Source organism: Aspergillus heteromorphus (assembly GCF_003184545.1).
Source record: "Aspergillus heteromorphus CBS 117.55 chromosome Unknown BO70scaffold_1, whole genome shotgun sequence".
Taxonomy (NCBI): domain Eukaryota; kingdom Fungi; phylum Ascomycota; class Eurotiomycetes; order Eurotiales; family Aspergillaceae; genus Aspergillus; species Aspergillus heteromorphus.
Window position 1 is genome coordinate 1,423,960 of NW_020290406.1, and position 18,494 is coordinate 1,442,453.

At 52.8% G+C, this 18,494-nt stretch overlaps 3 protein-coding genes and 1 non-coding gene across 4 annotated transcripts; 2 read left to right on the top strand and 2 right to left on the bottom strand.

Annotated features, from left to right (window-relative positions):
- Positions 1-4,191: 4,191 nt before the first annotated feature.
- BO70DRAFT_10197 (uncharacterized protein) lies at positions 4,192-7,053 on the bottom strand. The gene is made up of 5 exons (XM_025537800.1): positions 6,627-7,053; positions 6,466-6,561; positions 4,642-6,379; positions 4,460-4,586; positions 4,192-4,392 (listed from the first exon to the last, which is right to left on the bottom strand). Exons 1-5 carry the CDS (start codon positions 6,936-6,938, stop codon positions 4,296-4,298), a joined length of 2,370 nt encoding a protein of 789 aa, XP_025404171.1. The 5' UTR covers positions 6,939-7,053; the 3' UTR covers positions 4,192-4,295.
- Positions 7,054-10,539: 3,486 nt separating this feature from the next.
- On the top strand, positions 10,540-10,611 carry BO70DRAFT_t18. Its single transcript has one exon. It is a non-coding gene; the product is annotated as a tRNA-Arg (tRNA).
- A 2,012-nt stretch (positions 10,612-12,623) lies between these two features.
- BO70DRAFT_281662 (uncharacterized protein) lies at positions 12,624-13,808 on the top strand (the record flags this gene model as incomplete). The annotated part of the gene is made up of 2 exons (XM_025539023.1): positions 12,624-12,683; positions 12,789-13,808. 2 exons carry the CDS (start codon positions 12,624-12,626, stop codon positions 13,806-13,808), a joined length of 1,080 nt encoding a protein of 359 aa, XP_025404172.1.
- Positions 13,809-15,859: 2,051 nt separating this feature from the next.
- Positions 15,860-18,367, bottom strand: BO70DRAFT_367578 (putative DNA ligase I; the record flags this gene model as incomplete). The annotated part of the gene is made up of 1 exon (XM_025544571.1): positions 15,860-18,367. The coding sequence occupies one exon, from the start codon at positions 18,365-18,367 to the stop codon at positions 15,860-15,862; it is 2,508 nt and encodes an 835-aa protein (XP_025404173.1).
- Positions 18,368-18,494: the final 127 nt, after the last annotated feature.

The following is an 18,494-nucleotide window of genomic DNA, read 5'->3' on the forward strand; positions in this document are numbered from 1 at the left end:
GTCGGACTTGGCCTGATCTGGTTGGGTAGATATATACTAGCCCATCGGTCGTACTTCGTCGCCATTGCACGGGGAAACGGACGGACATCTAGATATGTACAAAGCATGAAAGCATAATCTGAAAGAAAGGTTGCGATAACCACTCTCGACTCTTGACTCAACACCCTCGCCTTGAGGCGATGAGTGACTGACTGACTGGCTGGCTGACGATCTCGCCAAGCCCAATCCGGCAATGGGGTGATCGTATTACGTGCGCACGACATGGTTTCCCCGGTTTCCCGAGACACTGCCTACCACTATATACTGTGTACTCCGTGCTACACTGGAGAAATAATATACAGTAGTTTAGTGGTAGATACGGAGTGTACGGAGTATTAGTATCTTTCTAGTGGGTGTGACAGTTTCGGATCACCGGCCATCCGGTGCTAGCAGCAGCTGGGATTTTGAGGTTGGTTGACCCCCCTCCCTTCCTTCTTAGCCTGAGGCTTTGACCTACGGTTCCGATCGAATGAAAGGAAGTCACGTTCTCCCGCCCTGCCGTCCGACACGGCAGAGAAGGAGGGCGGCAGGGATCAGATCGGTGGCGAGTGTACCACCACCACCACCACCACCACCACCACCACAGTGTGTAGTATGTGTACCGTGTCTCCTGGTCGCGAGGGGGAAGGTGCTGATATTATTATTCGATCTAAGCGATGCAGATCGGATCGGATTCGCTGCATTGATGGATGGGCAGGTGGATGACCTTATCATTACGTATGTGTTATGTGTTATGTGTTGGGGGGAAACCATGCGGGCGGAGCTGATCAGATCCCATCCGTCTTATTGATTGATTGATTGATTGATTGATTGCTTACTCTCTCGGCATCCCGGGGCGGCCGCGTGTGTGTGCGTGGGTTTCGTGTCGGTTTGTGGGTTGAGTGGCAGGTAGGGGAGATCGGCAGTAGTGGGCAGGTAGCGAACGGAGAGGAGTAGATAGTACGGGAGGCGAATTGGATCCTCTGCGTACGATGTATGTAGATAGTAAGTAGGTAGGCGGTGCTCCTCCATACCATACCCATTGACTGACTGACTGACCGACCGATCGCATGCCACACACATCCACACCACGCTGCTCGGAGTATGTGGAATAATCATATCTATGGAGTAAGTACCGACTACCGAAGGCACGCACCATCGTGCAGTGGGTTGAAGAATGGACCTCAAAGAGGAAATACCTATTGCCACCGGTAGGTAGGTAGGTAGGTAGGTAAGTAGGTAAGTAGGTAGGTAACTACTATGTATGCCGGACCAGCATAACCTAAACGACCACCACGCAGCCCATGTGGCATGCAGGAGCAGAAAGCTCGCAGCAATCCATCGCCAGCACTATTGTTCCATGGTTCATTGCATCTTGGATTCCATGTACTCCATCAGGTAGCAACGCATGTGACTGAAGAAGTCGAAGGCTCGAAGCGCCATGGCTTTCCGAATTGGGCAACAGCCTGAGAGTTCCGGGAGGAGATGGGAGATACGGTACGGAGTAGATAGATGGATAGATTGGGGGGGGGCTTGCGCGACTGGCAAGTCTGGCGAAACGGGGCAGTGAGAGAGACAGACAGACAGACAGAGGGAAAGGGAAAAGAGCCTAAGTACTCCGTAGGTAGTTAAGAGGGAATAATTCCACTGTGGCGTAGATAGTGACCGAACTAGTTCCCCTTGGCTCTCTTCTGGGCCAGTATACGGAGTTACTACTTAACCTACCTAACACTTATGTACAAAAAAGGTACGTGTAGTGATGGCCCCTTGCGTGGAATGGGTATGGAATCTTCGAAAGGCTGTCGCCGCCGCTGCTGCTGCTGCTGCTGCTGCTGCTGATGCTGATGCTTGTCATTCATCCCATTGTCATGGTCCCAGTGGCGCATCCAATCAATCCATACTCAACTGCATGGCGTTTTTCCTTCTCTTCGCTCGTCCTGATCTGGCCCATCGAGCTCTGGAGCTGGATGGGAGTCAGATGGTTGCTCGATCGAGAACCTACTGACTCAGAACCACCGCCTCCCGTCGTATCGCTGGCGGAACGTTGCTTACCGAAGTATCGGGTCCTGTCATCCTGTCCCGCGAGGGCAATTCATTACATGGATCCATTACATTCGATACATACTCGCGGTAAGATTACTCCTCGGTTATAGTATTACCACATGGTAATCAGATACAGGCAGACTTACACACTCCAAAGAATGGAACTGGAGGCACGCAACCCTTCTCGGTAACCACCATCAGCAATCACTGCCCTAGGTGTAAGTAGAGTATGTTGTATGTAGGTTAACATCCCAAGTTCACAATCCCCAAAAGCTTGGAAAGCTACCACTACCAGCCAGTACATTACCATCTAATGCCCGAAGCTTGCTCCCTCGCACGGACGCCGTACCACAGATCGGTCCACTACTACCTTAGTATACACTATACCTCCTACTCAGAGGAGACATCGATCATCGATCATCCTCATCCTCATCCTCACCCAACGTTCGCCTCGCCTGAAGAAACAAGGACAAGGACATGGGATGGTAAAGAGGAGGGGGCTGTGCTCCGTAACGAAGGTTAATGGATTCCGACATGGGGAAGGGAAGGGCGGCAGGTGACGACGGTCGCAGCAGCCTTCAGCGGTAGATATGTGAGTAGGTACAAAGTCGCAGACTTGTACTCCGTAGATAGGCACTACTAGTACTCGGCAAGTACCTTACTCAATAGGACAGGACAGGATAAGGATATGATAGGACAGAATAGGTAATGTAAACTGCCTTTTCTCATCCCAAATATTTAACCGGGCTGGCGCCACCGACGAGCAAACCTTCGGCTGACTGGATGGCGGCGGTATGGCTGACACGGGTCACATCCATTGGCTGTGCGGGTGACTAGGCAGGTAGGTACCTGACGCCGTGGCTGAACCATAAGGCTGATGCTGATCGGGTCCAGGATGTGGTGTGGTGTGTATGTGCCTCCTTGAAACGGGTTGATCGACATGCAAGAGTCCAGAATGAGGGGGTGTGGTACTACTAAAGGCTGGATGCAATGCAGCTGCAGCTGGAAAAAGCAAGAGACCTGCCTGCGAGGAGACTACCGGGGGAGAGTTGGAGAGTTGGAGAGAGAGACAGAGACGGACAGAAAGAGAGTTTCGGGTTGAGCGAGATGGCCCCCGAGGCTGGGCTGGATCTACCGTACCAAGCTGGAGTAAACTTTCAGCTTTCTAGAATGGAGTTTCTGAAGTCGAGAGCGAGATAGCCCCGAGGCTGGACCTACCGAGCTTGAACAAGCTTTCCACAAGCTCGTGGGTGCCCTAGTATTCATGAAAGGGAACAGGGTTGGCTGTCATCTTTGGTAGATGGTGCCAGGGCATTGCCCCTTTCAGAAGGGATTCATGTCACCGCTACTGGGACCCATGGGAGGGCCAACCTTGCATACAATCCGCATGTCCTGATCAAGGGAGCGCGCCGAGGACGCACCTAGACAGACCCCGGTGAAGGAGTACTCTCGGCTGCCAAAGCGACAGGATTAACCTAGCGGGGAGAGACGTCAATGAAAGTGCCAACAAATGGCGATGCAGTGCATGTGCAATTATCTATAAGCCGTCAGGCCAACTATCAATTATGTTCCCTAAACAAGTATGTCCCAGTATGAATCGCCATGATTCTATAAGTCCCGCTTATCTCATGGCATGCATGCACCACGTACTGACCCACCCCGTATCTTCAGTAACAGTCCCTCAGCACAATGCTCCAAAAGGGGGAAGGAGAAGGAAAAACACTCGACAAAGGAAAAAGGAAGCAATGTAGGTCACCGTAACTCCTGGGCGCCGCCCAATGTAGAAAGGTCAACAACACTCAAAAGAAAAACCAGACAAGAAGGAACAAGAAAGGTAATGACGTATAGACACTTGCGCGCTCCGGCGCAGGCAACATGCTGCAACACTCGAGGTCGAGAATAGAGTTCGCTGGGTAAATGGCCTTTGGACAGCATACTTGCTGCCGCTCAACAGAAGTCGATGGGCTTCAGTCAAGCTGCAAAGGACGTCAAAAATGAGATTTGAATGGGTATCATAGAGGTCCATTCGGCGATGAACATTAAAGTGCGTCGTCCCGCTCCAGCCTCGGAGGTGACGGCGCGGACAACGTTGAGGGTAGACCCTGCTTATGACATCTAGGCACTGCTATAGCAAGTCAAGTTTGCTCAGTCGGGGAAGGCGATGACTTGGATGGCTCGGATAGCTCGCCAGACTGCGAGCGTTATAGACATGGCTGTCACCTTGCAATAGGAGCTCAATGCATGATAATCAACGAAAAACCATCGAGCCAAGCGCCGCTGGATCCGGAGATACCAGCAATCTTGTATCCAAGAGGGGGAATCACAGTATACCTAGAGACATCATGTTAGAATGGACGCCCAGGTAGTGGTGAAACGTTCAACTTTGGGGCGTTCATACCCTGTGCCTCCTTGGGCATTTCCAAACAGTCCGGATTTCCTTCCCTGGCTGGTCAGAATCTCGATACCTTCAATCCATTGCCCGGCTCGGATAAAGAAGCCAAGCAGAATCTCCCCTCTGCGAGTATCTATTTCAACTTGTCAGAAATGATTCAGTAACAAGGTCCATCTGAGAAAACATACCGATAACGAAATCGTCACCTCCGGGCTTTCCTCCCCGGTTGCCGAAGAGCTGACTTGTCGCATCTTCATAGAAGAATTCCAGCCCGTGAACAGCGTTTTCATGGTAGATCCGGACGGAGGTCAGGAGCTTGGTTGTTGCGGCGTAGTCCAACAACATCTGTTCGGGTTGACTACCCTCCAACTGCGAGAATCCCAACTTACTGCCCTTATACCCAGTCTGGCTCTTGGGGAGCTTCACCAAAGACTGCTTCGATTTCAGGTCGTTGACCGATTCGACGATATGGCTCCCAAGGCCGCCAGAGAAAACGGCCAACCTGATGTTCTTCTTCTTCTCCTTTTCAGTGCCAAAAACGCGCTGCCGAAGCTCGCTCTCCGTCAACGTCACCTGCTTGGGCAGTCCGTTGTTGCTGGACTCGCTGTTAAGATACTCGATGAAGTTGTGACATACGTTGTCACCCTCAGCGTACAGTTCGATGAACGCTATACCAGTCGGGGCAGTGAACAAGATCTTGCCGTTCTCGACGGGCCAGACCTGGATGCTCTCGTCCGAACCGATGGGAGCATCACCGGGAAGCCGGAAGCAAGGGTGGAACCGGAAGCGCAAAGCGTCGAGCCGATGCCAGCTACACTCATCCTGAGGTAGACACAGCTTAAGGCCCTGGGTCTTTGTCCGGGTCGCAAAGGGTTCGCGGGTGAGGAATGTCCGGTTGAAACGGACGTAGTCTCGAAGCATGATGCCCGACTCTTGATGCGGGCATCCGAAGAGATGGCCGACTTCATGCAGATGGGCACCGATACCAATATTGGCAGCTTCCCAGCTGGATCCGCCCTCGCCAGAATCGTTCGCAACAAACTCCATGTTTGTCCTGGTGCAGTCCGAAAAGGCGTCCACGACGTCCTCGAGACTGGTGGGGTAGCTCTGCAAGCTGTGGGAGCCAAAGATCGCCATTTTCAGATCCCCCGAGCTCGAACCCAGGGCAGCGTGACCGGTGATAGTCTCAGAGCTCGTGTCCCAGTGGGAATCTAGCAGTAAGACCGAGACATACTGCTTCTGTCCCGGTTGAAGGTGGAAATAGTCCTTCACGGCGTCTCGTGCGATCCGGAACAGCTCATCCTTGTGGGTGGCAGAATCATTCTGCTGGGCGAGGTCGAGGTCCCGGAGTTCTGCGACTGTCTTGTCAGTCCGGATGACATGCACCTTGGCCTCGTTCCGCATCACGCCGTTGGCTGCGTCACGGCGACTCAAGGTGCCCGTCTGCCACTCTTCTTCGAATCGGAAACAGCGACGTCCGAAATTGTTCCGGAACATTTGTTCGCCGGTAAATGCCTGCCAGAGGTACGCCGCCATACGGTACTTCTGGATGGCCGTTTCGAGACCGTTTCCTTCCCGCTGCTGCCTCTCCGGAACAGCGTCAAACGTCCCATCGGAGTCCTTGCCTTGGAGGATCACGAGATGCAAAGGCGGGGCGTTGACCAAGGGGAGATAGTTGATGCAGACATAGGAAGAATGAGAGCTCGGGTGGGAAGTACCGGATGAACTCTTGGCCGAGACAAATTCGAAGCGCAGTCGATTCGGACCCGGAACGAGATGCACCAAGGTCTTGAAGTGTGACGATGTGACCGGCCATGACGCCGACGGAAAGCTGTCTTGATGGTGATAGACTGTTACAGTCCCGTCCATCGGGTGCTGCCTTGGGTCCCCTATTTGGCCGTACACTAGCAGCACCTTTTGGTGTACCTGCGAGAAGAATCCAGCGGCGTCAGCTTCAGTCCAACACACAAACACTATCTGAAACCCGCACAAGCCAGAATGGGGGCACCAACCCAAGAGTTATCCGAGACGGAAACCAGCCGAGGAGCGTAAGGGGAAGTGGGTGTAGGTGACCGCGAAGCACCATTGACGGACATATTACTGCCGAACTGTTCCACGAATCAAACGGTCGGTTAGTTGAGGAAGCCAGCACAACGTCGTGGACAACACTTACGTAGGCGCTGTTCCGGTTCGATGAGGGGGCCGTGAGGAGACCTGGGCGCTGGAGAGGCGCAGAGACCGGGGAAACCGCGGTGTTGTTAGAGGCCCCGTTGCTCTCGCTGAGCGACGGGAGGTTGGGGGAGGATTGGTTTGGCTTGATAGAAGAAGGCGGGGTGAGAGAACTGTAGGAGGCCGTTTCAAGCGTGGATGATGATTTTCCCGAAGTCATGTCCCCATTGGACTGGGATTCGGTGGACTTGGCCTCAGGAGACTTGCTCCGGTTGATATTGGCCTTGGAGCGACGGCGAAGGTTGAACAACGGCATGATGGAATGGGGGTGACAGCGGTTGCTGCTGCTGTTGTTGGAGAAGGGGGGGGAGGAGGAGGAAGCAGTAAGTATACCGGAGAGGGAAAGAGCCTTGCCTCCGTTCGTTGCCTCGATGGATTCCCAATGGGCGCGAAGTGACCTGCCAGGGATAAACGAGTGACTGTACTGTCTCTTGCTTGCTTGCTTTTTTTTCTTTTGTGTTTGTGCCCTTTAATCGGGTTGGATTCTTATTTTAGTTTCAACCACGGCTCTGTGGACAACTCGGCGCGGATGTTGGCGAGGAGAGCGACCGTTTGCGGTAGTGAGTGACGAACGAATGGCTCAGGCACACCCCGCAATTCAGGCACCGGGGCGAGGAGGGAAACGAGAGCGATGGACTGGGGGGGGAGGACAATTGGTTCAGCGGGTGTCCATTGAGAGAGCTGAGGCGGATAAACGAAAGAAAGAAGAGTCCCAGGGAGAGGAAGGAGGGACTTTGGGGGGGAGGGAGGGAGAGGGAGGGAGAGAGGAGAGGAGAGGAGAGGAGAAGGGAGGGGGAGGAGGCAGAGGAGGCAGAAAGAAGAGGGGGCCGGAGAAGAAAGGCCGAAATAAAAAAGGGAAAAGGGAAAAGGGAATTGGCAAGCTGGAAGGTATCTAACCCAGTTAGCTAGCTGGACTGCTGGAGAGGAGCAGATAATAATAATATGGAGACTGGAGAGGAACAGCCAGATGGGGCCGATTAGTGCCTGGGCGGCGAGCTAATCGCGAACAATAATGTCATTGGGATGTGAGACAGAGACTACACCACATAGCATTTTGTTGCCCCCCTCCCGGCGAAGCTTGTTCTGGCTCTGGTGTTGCAGCTTGAACTCTTAGGTTCTGTCTATCTTCTATCTTCTCTCTTCTATTTTTTGTTCTTTTCTTATTCTTTTTTCTTTTTTTTTCTTTTTCTTGTCTTCCTCTCTCTATCTCCCCCCTCTCCCCCGATGATTGGAGCAAATCCTGAACTGACCCTGATTGATCGATCCCCACGCCCTGCCCCGACCCAGTAATAATCATCATCATCATCATCATAATAATAATCGCAATAATCCCCTTTCCCAATCCGAGCGTGAGAAACAGCAACTGCCACCCCGAGTGGGGCGCCGACCAACCTGCAAGCTTCTTGTTCGTTGCGAATAGACAAGGGCGCGTTACGTAGGCCGGCGGCCACTGGCCAACGGGCGGGAAGAGATAGCCTTCCTGTTTCACCGTCTCACCATCCGAGACGGTGGAGCCCGCGAGCCGGTGGGAGTCTGGGAGCCACAAGGCGATCGCTTCTGCTTCTCAATTGCTATATTTGTCTGCTGGTTGCTGGTAGGCTCGGCTGCAGGCATCGGACGCTTTAGCTCCGTCCCTGCCATCCTATCTCTCTCTCTCCAGAGTCCAGTCTCCAGTTCCTGACGCGGTCGTAATCATCTTCTGACCTGACCTGACCTGACCCGACCCTTCCCTTGACCCTTGACCCTTGACCCTTGACCCTGGCGGGCTTTTTTAGTGCCCAAGGTGCCCACGCCCACGGAGTATCCCAACTCCCAGGTCCTCTCAAATTTCAGGGTGGCTAAGGAAGCTAGTCCGGGCCTGTGCGAGGGATGGCGAAAGCGGGCAAAAACTTGGATATGGCGCAGTATCTAGTGGTTAGTGTCTGCCGATTGCTGAGGTGGAAGTGCAAGTGCAAGTGGAAGCGGAAGTGTGGAAGTGGGAAAAAAAGAGGACACGGCTCAACTCACCCACCCCCTTCGGTCTCACCAGCGCCAACCCAGAAATTCAACCACTGGTTATCCTACTTTAGACTACCACTACTACTGACGACTACCATGCTTAACCGGGGACCTCGATCGGTATTAGTAGCTGGTTCCTCAGCATGTCCTGCAAAGTACATACGTACCTCCCACTCCATAAGGTACTTAAGTAGAGGTAGTAGTAGTTAGGTAGTACATCCTGTACGCCCATGCGGCGTCCTGCGTGGCAGGCAGTAGTAAGTAGCACAGCATGTGTACTCCCTCCGTACTGTATGCCATTGCCCCTCCCTCCCCCTCCCCCCCCTCTCCCCCTCTGGGTTCTATCTACTATCTAGGTGAGGGTTGATATCTGCTCCTTACCCAGTTACCCTGGCGCTATCTTCGTTCCAAAGAAAGTTCAAACCCCCCAACGACTAACTACTGCTCACGATGGATACAATGGATACCTCCAAGTTAGAGACCTGCCTATCCAAGTACGCTATACGAAGATAGATACTCGATAAAACCGAATTCGAGTCAAGTCCATCCATCCATCCATCCATCCCCTCTCATCCCCCTCTCCCCCCTCCCCTTTCTTTATCAACCGCCGCAACGCACGTCCTACCAGTCTCTATCTCTATCTCACTAGTATTACCGCCAAGTTGCCCAAGGCTTTTGCTGCCGACTAACCCCATTCAGGCGTAGTGGCTGGTCCGGGCCAGTCCCGATGGGGACAAAGGGGCCTTGGCGGGCAGGTGCGCGCCTCTTCCATCCCAGCTCCAGCCCTTATTTTTTTTTTTTTTTGACCCTTTTCCCTGAACCCAGAATGGATCCTGCTAATTTATTACAATTTACCATACCCCTTTCCTGCTAGCGTCGCACTTGCGGCGCCTTCCAGGTAAGTTCGTTCCTTGAAATCCGTCCTTGACTCCTTAGGCGTTAGGCTGGCTTTGGGGGGCCTGCTTGGCTTTGCCGGTGCGGGTGTGAGTGGCCGGCCAGCTTGCTTGCAACCTTGGGCTTGGAGAGCTGAGGGACGACACACGTCCCTTTTCCTTATCACGGTCCGGTGGCGGTGTTGGCCCGCGCATCTGACTCTGATAGGGTCAGAGGGCAGTATAATAGTATAATCGATTCAGATATACCCGGCTAGATATATCTGATGGACTATTTTCTGGATATAGTTTATATATATGTATATATATATATATATATAGGCAAGCTTCGAGCTCTGAATCCATCACTCCTGAATTATAGGTTTATTGTTTATCAGTGAGAGCTTATCTACAATAATCATCAACTTTGTATTCTCTAACTACTACATAGTAGGACGTATAAGAAGCTAAACAGTAGTTAGGTAAGTAGATGCAAGATCTACGGCAACACGAGCCGATTGACCAACCGCCCCCCATACTACTTTTGATAGGTCCAGAGCCTTACAGGCATAAAAGCAACACATACCCAAGGTAACCTGCATGACCGCACATGCCGGTCAAGAAGTAGATAAGTAGGTGATGCTGCGGTAGGTAGATAGCTAGTCCTGTTGGGAACGAACCTGAGCCAACCATCGACCCATCCAACTGACGTGTCAGGATTTCAGGGTAGCTTGACGATACGATTGGAATACCGAGAAGAAGCGGGGAAGCTCCCTCCCCTCGTCAGTCGCCACAGGCGCAATCCGGAGGAGTTGTCGGTCCGGATACCAACCAGGGCTCCGAGTATAGTATCTTGGCATGATTATTTCTAACTTTGCTGCAATGATGTAGTGATAGTGAAGTCGGTTGGGATTTCACATGGAGGATTTCTGTATTATTTGCGTTTGGCTCTTAGACCATATTGTGCGGTGTTTATAAGCAACTAGAGGCCTATTGGCTCAATGGTAGAGCGTCGGACTCCTAATCCGAAGGTTGTGGGTTCGAGTCCCATGTAGGTCGATTCTGACTGATTTCTTTTTGTTCCCCTCATCGGATTGTTTGCTATGGTGTGTTTCTATTTTGCTCATCCCATTTGGACAAATGACTGGTGGATAAGGGGGATGAATGGATGGTAGAGATTTCGTTGGTGACGAAACATCCCCAGTGTTGTAGTCACCATGTACGTAGTATATCCCCATACCCATGGAACATTTGTGGAAGATCCATATTTGCGGGAGTTTGGCCTGATCTATTAACGCAGAAAAGACCAAATGTACAGGCAATTATTTTTTATTTATTAATTTTTTTTTTTGTTCCCCGAGGCAAATGTTGTTCTAATGATGACGGTAATTAGACCTGGCTCACGGCAACCGCATGGCAGGCCGCGCAGGAACCGAAGCCAATACTGGCCGGCGAACCGGCCTTCTAGGGCTGGCGTCCAGTTCGCCCAGCATCTCTTTTCCGCTGAATAATCGCTTCAATGAACGAACCGACCAGCCAATGATAAATAGTTACTGCTACTTACCTATGCACCTACTCCGTAACGAGGTGCCATGCAGCTAATTGACCAACCCAGTTAAAAGGGAGCTGACCAGTACAGCGCACTCCCACTAGATAAGACGAGTAAGCAAGCCTGCCTCAAAGACACCATCGACAGGTGAGCCAGAGGAAGCAAGCAAGCAAGCAAGCAAGCAAGCAAGCAATGACGGGACGATTCAGAATGTCAGGTATCACTCCTCGGGACCCTACATGCCAGGCATCGTCGCACCGTCGGCCCATTGGCAACTCCCTCCCTACATACATGCACCCGACCAACTTGCTCGGACGCCCCTTGGATTGTCACAGCCGTCGGAAAGGGATGCGCATCCACTGTTGGCCAGCATCCATTGGGAATCGACCCCGATGCCACTGACATCGCGATCGGTTACCGTTGCGACGACTGCCACATGTAAGCGATCACACCATCGACCCGTAAGTACTTGACTGCTGTAGGGACGGCAGAGGGCCCGGGGGGTGGGTGTGTTGTCAGATCATGGGTGTGGCTGCGGCCAGAGGCCCAGAACACCACGGCGGACAAAGCCTTCCATCTCCGCGAGGATACGAGGAACGCAGTAAGCACTGGTATCTATCTAGGTAGCGAGAGTTACCTCGGGTGATACCAGGTACGGGTGGGTGGATTGCCACCGTGTCCATGTTCATATCCCTCAATTGAAACAACAATCCTTCCGCACGGATTGTTATTTGAACAAGTCGAAGGAAACGAAGAGAGGGGCAGGAATGAACGGATCGGAGATTTCGGAGGCATCCTGGCCAGTGGTTTGCCGTGCGCAGGAGCATTCCGAGTTGATCGCAGGAATCATTGGCTCCGAGTTGACGAAAGCCATCTGGCTGCTGCTTGAGAGATCGCGTCGAAGCTTTGGATGTGCATACTGTTTTGTACATATAGTTACCGTGCAGGTGTAGCATGGAAGGTGATGACGGTGTTGACCAGTAGACGTCTAGACAGAGTATGGAAGTTCCTCCCGGTCGTGAGAACCCATAGGCACAAGCTCCGACAGCATTCCCAGTAGTATCGAGTACTAGTAATGTACTCCGTATGGAAGAGAGTCTACAGCAGTTGCAGTGGGTGGTTTCCGTGGCAGATTTCAGCTTCCCCGGAGTTCCTGGCTGCCTGGGGCTTCCCTTCCCTTGGCCTGCCCCGAAAAAAGCCCAAAACCCAACCGCTAAACCTCAACTAACCTCACTAACCTCCCCGACTAACCTGCCGAACTAACTTCCAATTGGATTGATCGATCGACTGCCCTTCGCGTTCGCTGTCCCTCTCTGCCAGCTAGCTGCCTCTGCCTCTCCTCCCTCCTCAGCCCTCTCGTTTCAGTCGCCCCGGATCCATCCCTTCCTGACTTGGTCTCAGCCCTTCTTTCACGGGCCCGCATCTCGTCATCCTCCACCCTCGGTTGATGACCACCGTCAGTCGTCGTCCTCCCCCCCCCCCCGGGTGAATAGCACACTCCTGCAGTCGACACCACCGAACAATGGCCCTTATCCAACCGTCAACCTCGGAGAAGACGATCCGTAAAATAGACATTGCCCAGGTATGTGTTAATCTCCTCTTTTCGACCCGTTGGAGCGGTCTGAAATTTTCTGTCCCCCGGTCCGTCTGTCGAACAAGTCTAATCAATGGCTTTCTTTCCGGTTAGGTGTCCCTCAGCCTCCAGGACCGTCTAGGCCTCGCCAAAGTCAAATACCAGAACGGCCGTCTACATGCCCTTGAACCGAACCACACTGGCGGCATCCAGGTCGCCCTGGGAAGTGACCGGCCGTCTGATTCCTCATCCGAGATCTCCCACAGCCGGAGTGAGACCCCATTGACGCCGCCGCCCTTGCCAAACTCATCATACTCAAAAGAGCTGCCCCGATCGTCCCGGAATAGACATGCGGCAACCTTCGATTCCAAGGTGATGCAGCCTATGTTGTCGGCAAGCCGGAAACGGTTGCGGTCGGATTCGATCACCGACCGCACGGTCAAGGCTCCCCGGGTCTCATGGAAAAGCTCCTATCAGCTACCGGAGTCGTCTCCGGGCTTCAACCGACAGCACACGAACCGGCATCTCCCGCTTCCGTTCATGGCAGAGATTCCCGAATACTCGTCTCCGGCATACCCCCCGCACTCCGAGGACGACAACGACCCTGACCTCCCTGTCCACAGCTTCCAGCACGTTAGCTCCATGACCGGTTCCTCCCCCCCTCGTACCCCTCCTCCGAAGCACGCTCGTCTATCTCGGAACGACCGAAATCTGCGGCATGAGAATGGGGCCGATCTGCTTCTGTACCTAGCCAATTCCCCCACGCCCGCCAAGGTCACGACCAAACCCCCCGCGCGAGACTTCCCACCCTCGACCCCCCCTAGCCAGCATGCTGCTCTACCATCACTGACCCCGACCCCTGGCGGCGGCGGCGTGTTCCCCAACTTCGGCACTCCGAACCAACAGTTCAATTTTGCAGATTTCGTGAACGTGACGCCCAGTCCAGCCCAGCCAGCTTGGGGTGGTCGCACGCCTGGAGGGCCCTCAAGAACGCCCCTTGCCAACAAGGAGCGAAAGAGGTCCAACCTCGACGGCCTGCTGCCCCCGAGTACGGACAGCCCCGGACTCCGCGATAAGTTGCCCACCAGGGTGCTCCAACTCGGTGAAGAACTGCGGCCCGAAAACCGTAAATGAGCCAAGGGCACTCCGTACAGACTCGTCATCAACTTCTTTTTCTTCTTGTTCATGCATTCCCATCCCGTTGCTTACTTACGACTCCTAACGACTGTTATGTGCATCCCATTTCGACCCCCCCTGTCACCTCCGTCTTCATACCCCGCCGCTGTAACCGGTGTTTACCATATTCCCCTTGAATTGTACAGCCACGTCTCCCCGTTGTGGCTGGTGTCTAAAATAATGTACACGTCATTGTCCATATCATACATACCCTTTCTTATGTCGGGTGTTCCAAATGTCTAGCTTTTGGAAACCGTTTCCTTTGTGTGCAAGCATTGTGTGATCCCACACCATCATCATCACCACCACCACTACTGTTCGGCTAATGTTCGATGTCTTTTTTTGTCTGTTGTACTATTTCCTGGTTCATGTTTTCTTGCTCCGAGAATGAGAACCATGTATGTATGTATTTACACGATTTCTCCGGGTCTTTATTACTTCTTCGGAGAAAAGGCCACTCGATCAGAGGATTAAAGTAATTACCACCACCACCATCTCTTTAAAAACACACCGACATTTACTCCCACCAAACCACACCATACCACCATACCACCACACCACCACATCACCACTATCTACCCCGATGACGTACCCCCCAACAAACAAACCCCCAAATCACCAAAATATATAAAGAAAAAGAAAAAAAAAAAAAAACCTGCTCCCACCAACCCACCCCCACTATAACACTAACACTAACACTAACACTAACACCCAAAAAAGCTAAAACCTTTACCCGCCATCCCAACTTCCAACAACCAAAGTGGATATGTATCTACTTAGGTACCAAGTACAAGTACAGTACTTAGATAGTAGGTAGGTAGGTAGGTAGGTCGCACCAAACGAATGCGGAAAAAGTCAACAACAAATCCACGTCCCACCCACACTGAGCGCAAAAAATAAAAATAAAAGAGGGGACCACGCGACGCGTCAGATTCCCCAGTTCCGTGGTTATTTCGCGTTCGGGCTAGACGGGATTGGGTTTAGCGGGGAGAGAAAGAGATGGAGAGATGGAGGGGGGGGGGGCGTCGGTCGTCGGGTCGGGGAATTAGCTGCTTTGGGGTTAGTGTGTGTTGTTAGGCGGAGATCTTGATTTGAGATCGCATTACGGATGAGTTTGGTTGGGCACGTGATGATGATGATGATGATGATGATGGTGATCGGGGAAGTCAACTTATCTATCTATCTGTCTATTTACTGTAATTTTAGTACTTGTGGGGAGAGGGTGGGGTTTAGTGAGGTGGATGGGAAGAGTTCTGCTCATATTATTGATTGATTCGTTAGGAGAGGAAGTTTTGGAACTAGGCTAGTATATATTAATATATATAGGTCGTAGAAAAGTAAGTTGCATTCAATGAACCAATGGGGTGTTTCGTCTAATACAGCGAGTAAAGAATTGTTCCTGGATCAAGAGAACATGGTGTTGTGTTTAGGGTTTTTAGAAACCCGTGCTTTGACTCCATGGTTGCATAATCCAGACCAGGAACAGGGGATTTTATAGACCTTATTTACAAGGTAAATCTCGCCAAGAATGTCATCTATCGGTAGTCCAATGCCCCCTCAAGCCTACTCTCTGGCTTCGGAATCACCTATAGAAGAGGAAAGTCTCTAGCTAGTAGATGGGGCTCCCACTGCCCTTGTACTTGGCCTGCTGAGGGAAGGAACAGATGGGACGCTGGAGGCGGTGCCGTTGTTGTCTACGTGGGTTTGGAAGTAAATACTGCTCTCGATGGGGAGCGTAGGATCAGATCGACCGTGGTGGATGAGCTTGCCTCTGCAAGAATGGAAGGGATGATGTCGAAGTCGTCGACCGTGGAGTTGCCCGGATCTAGATTGTCGGCGAAGTCGACGCTTGTTTGGGTAAATCCAATTGGATCCGAGCTTCAGGATGGATTGGGAAAACTCGAATTGGTTCTTGATGGAGGAGAAAGCCGGTGGCGGTGGCGATGTTCCCCGAGGTTTCAGTGCCGCACAGGCAGTGTGGGAGGACGGAGATATCAACGAGATATCAACTAACCAACTTCCACAGATAATTCCTCCTGCCATCCCAGCTGCGTCTCAGCTGGGCGATCTCCGTCCAGCTTGGTCCGTTCAGACTGCTTTCTCCAGAGATAGGCGAGATAATCAGAAGTAGTAGCCTCATCGATCGACTTGTCCTCGCGGACTTTGAGGAATCGAGGGAACCGGAGACTGAGACCCCGTTCATCGCTCACCAATCCAATGGCGGCCGTGTACGTCGGACTGAGCGTGATATCTGCAAACGCCATTTCCCAGACTTCCTGCGGCTCGAACCAGACATCCGGCTCGCCGTAGTATTCGACGTAGCTGGGACGGGAGATCACGTTGGGGGTGCCCTCGGCGTACTTGTCCTTGTTGGCCTGGTAGAATTTATCGGTGAACCCGGACATGCATTTGGTCACTGCTTCCAGACTTCCTGTCTCGGGGTTGCGAGCGGCGAGGAGGATCGGCGACCACCATTTGGCCTTGCGGCCTTGGCCGTGCCATCCAGCCACTGGAATGAGATCGAGGGTTTCGGATGACGTGCTGTAGTCTTTCTTGACCTTTAGCCAGGATTCGAGTCGCTTGTCGGGCTCGTAGGTAGATAGCAGAGCCTTTCGTCGGCTGCCTTTGGCGTTCTTCGACTCGGACTTTTCGCCTGTCCTGGGTGGTTGCTCCGGTGTATCGGTGGTGTCGACAGCCGGTGTCCCATTCGGTTCAAGGTCAGACCTGGATACATTGTCGAGGACTTTGACCATGATTCCTTCGCACTTGGCGTCTGTGGCACTCTTGAAGAAGTCTAATACCACTTCTGAATCGGCAGATGTGGCGTCCAGGCTCTTCACCCACGTGAATCGGTTGGGGATTTCCACGAAGAGGCTCCGCAGTAGCTCCCTGCGTTCGCGGAGTGATCGATCTAACAGTGGCAAGCCGTTGAGGTACATCAGATCAAACGCGAAGAGACAAACGCTGACTCTGATAGCTCCGATATCGACATTCTTCTTCGCGCGGTTGGTTAGAATCTGGAAGGTCTGCAACTCTCCGGTTTCTTGATCTACGGCGACTACCTCCCCTTCCAAAATGAAGCTGGACACCCCCTCTCCTCTGATCTCGGGAACGAGAGACACGACGTCCGGGTATTTCTCTGTCATGTTTTCCAGGTGGCGGGAGAAGACCGACACTTTCCCTTCCACGTCACAGTGTACCTGCGCACGCTGCCCGTCGTACTTGTACTCGCAGCTGAAATCGCGCCCTTGCAGCTTCGTCAGCATGTCCGACAGATCTCGTGTAATACTTCCCAGCATGGGTCTCAACGGGATATGCAATTGTAAACCGCAGCGGACGAGCAGTTCTTCTGTAACGCCGACTTCGAGTAAGCATGGAACGAGATCGCCATAATTTGGATGCCTGGCATAGGAGGCCTTGACGATTTCTTCGGCGTTGCTGTAGATTCCAGCCAGCTCCTCTTTCTTCAACCGCGCCATGTCACGCTGAGGATGAACCGAGAATTCGGCCCCCTCCGGCTTCGAATACAGGAATGCTCGAGCCAGCGCAATGAGCAAGGTGGTTTTGACGGCTCCAATACGTAGATTCTGGACCAGTGTTCTAACAATATACCGACTTTCTTCCGCACCACGAGCATCCTGCAACAATTTCTCGACGATTCTTTGCTTCGCCTCCTGACTTCCACTTCCTTTACTCATAGCTATCTTCTTGAGGGACTGGTAAACCCCCTTTATCCTCAGCGGCTTAGGCTTGATTAAAGTGAAACTCTGTCTCTTCTTGGCCTCGAATGCCACATCACCAGCGTCTCCATGCTTGTCATAGAGGCTCTTGAGGCCCTGGCTGTTCAGCCCGTAAACCTTCTTGAGCGCCTTCGATATCGAGGACCCGCCAAGCCCGAGCTCCGATTCGTCGTACGGCGGCGATATCGAGTTCGTTGCTAGCCATACCGCGGGAAGCACGCTGGAAGGGTCGCCTTCGATCAACACGCGGAGGAAGTTAACCAGCGTATCCACAATTCTGATGCGACTGGTGGTGGCATTGGCAAGCACAAACGCCCGGGTAAGAAGGGCATATGAGGCATCGCCACCTTCAGCAACCCAGTGCCCCTTCAGCTCTCCAACATATTTTGCTATGTCGAATGTGGTGGGATTCTGATCGAAGGGTACGGCCAGAGAAACAGTATCCTCGGTGCCAGTGGATGATTGCAGTGAAAGAATGCCTTTCCTCTGCACCTTGGTCGGTTCCCGATCGTTATCCCCGGTCTCCAACGGTGTCGCGATAGGTCCAGTGCTGGAGGTGCCATCCGTCTGGGCAGCTGACGCCGCATCTTCCTGGTTCCATTCGGCCTGCAGCTTGCGAGCGAGCGCTTCATCGGATAGAGTCTGTTCTGAGGGAGCTTCGGGTGTCTTCTCGGCCTGCCTGCTTGCCTGGCCCTGGAAGAATGAGGCTATGCTCCGGGTGCGCTGCGAGGAAGTTCCCGGATCGTCCCTCTTGCGCTTCTTGGCCGGACTGGACATTTCGGAGACTCATGTGAAGGGGGGTTTGTGCGCCATGGCCGTCGGGGGGTAACGGTGGGACGGCTGTGGACGGCGGAAGTGACGTTGTTGCGGAGGCGGAGAGAGTTGGAGTTGGAGTTGGCGGAGT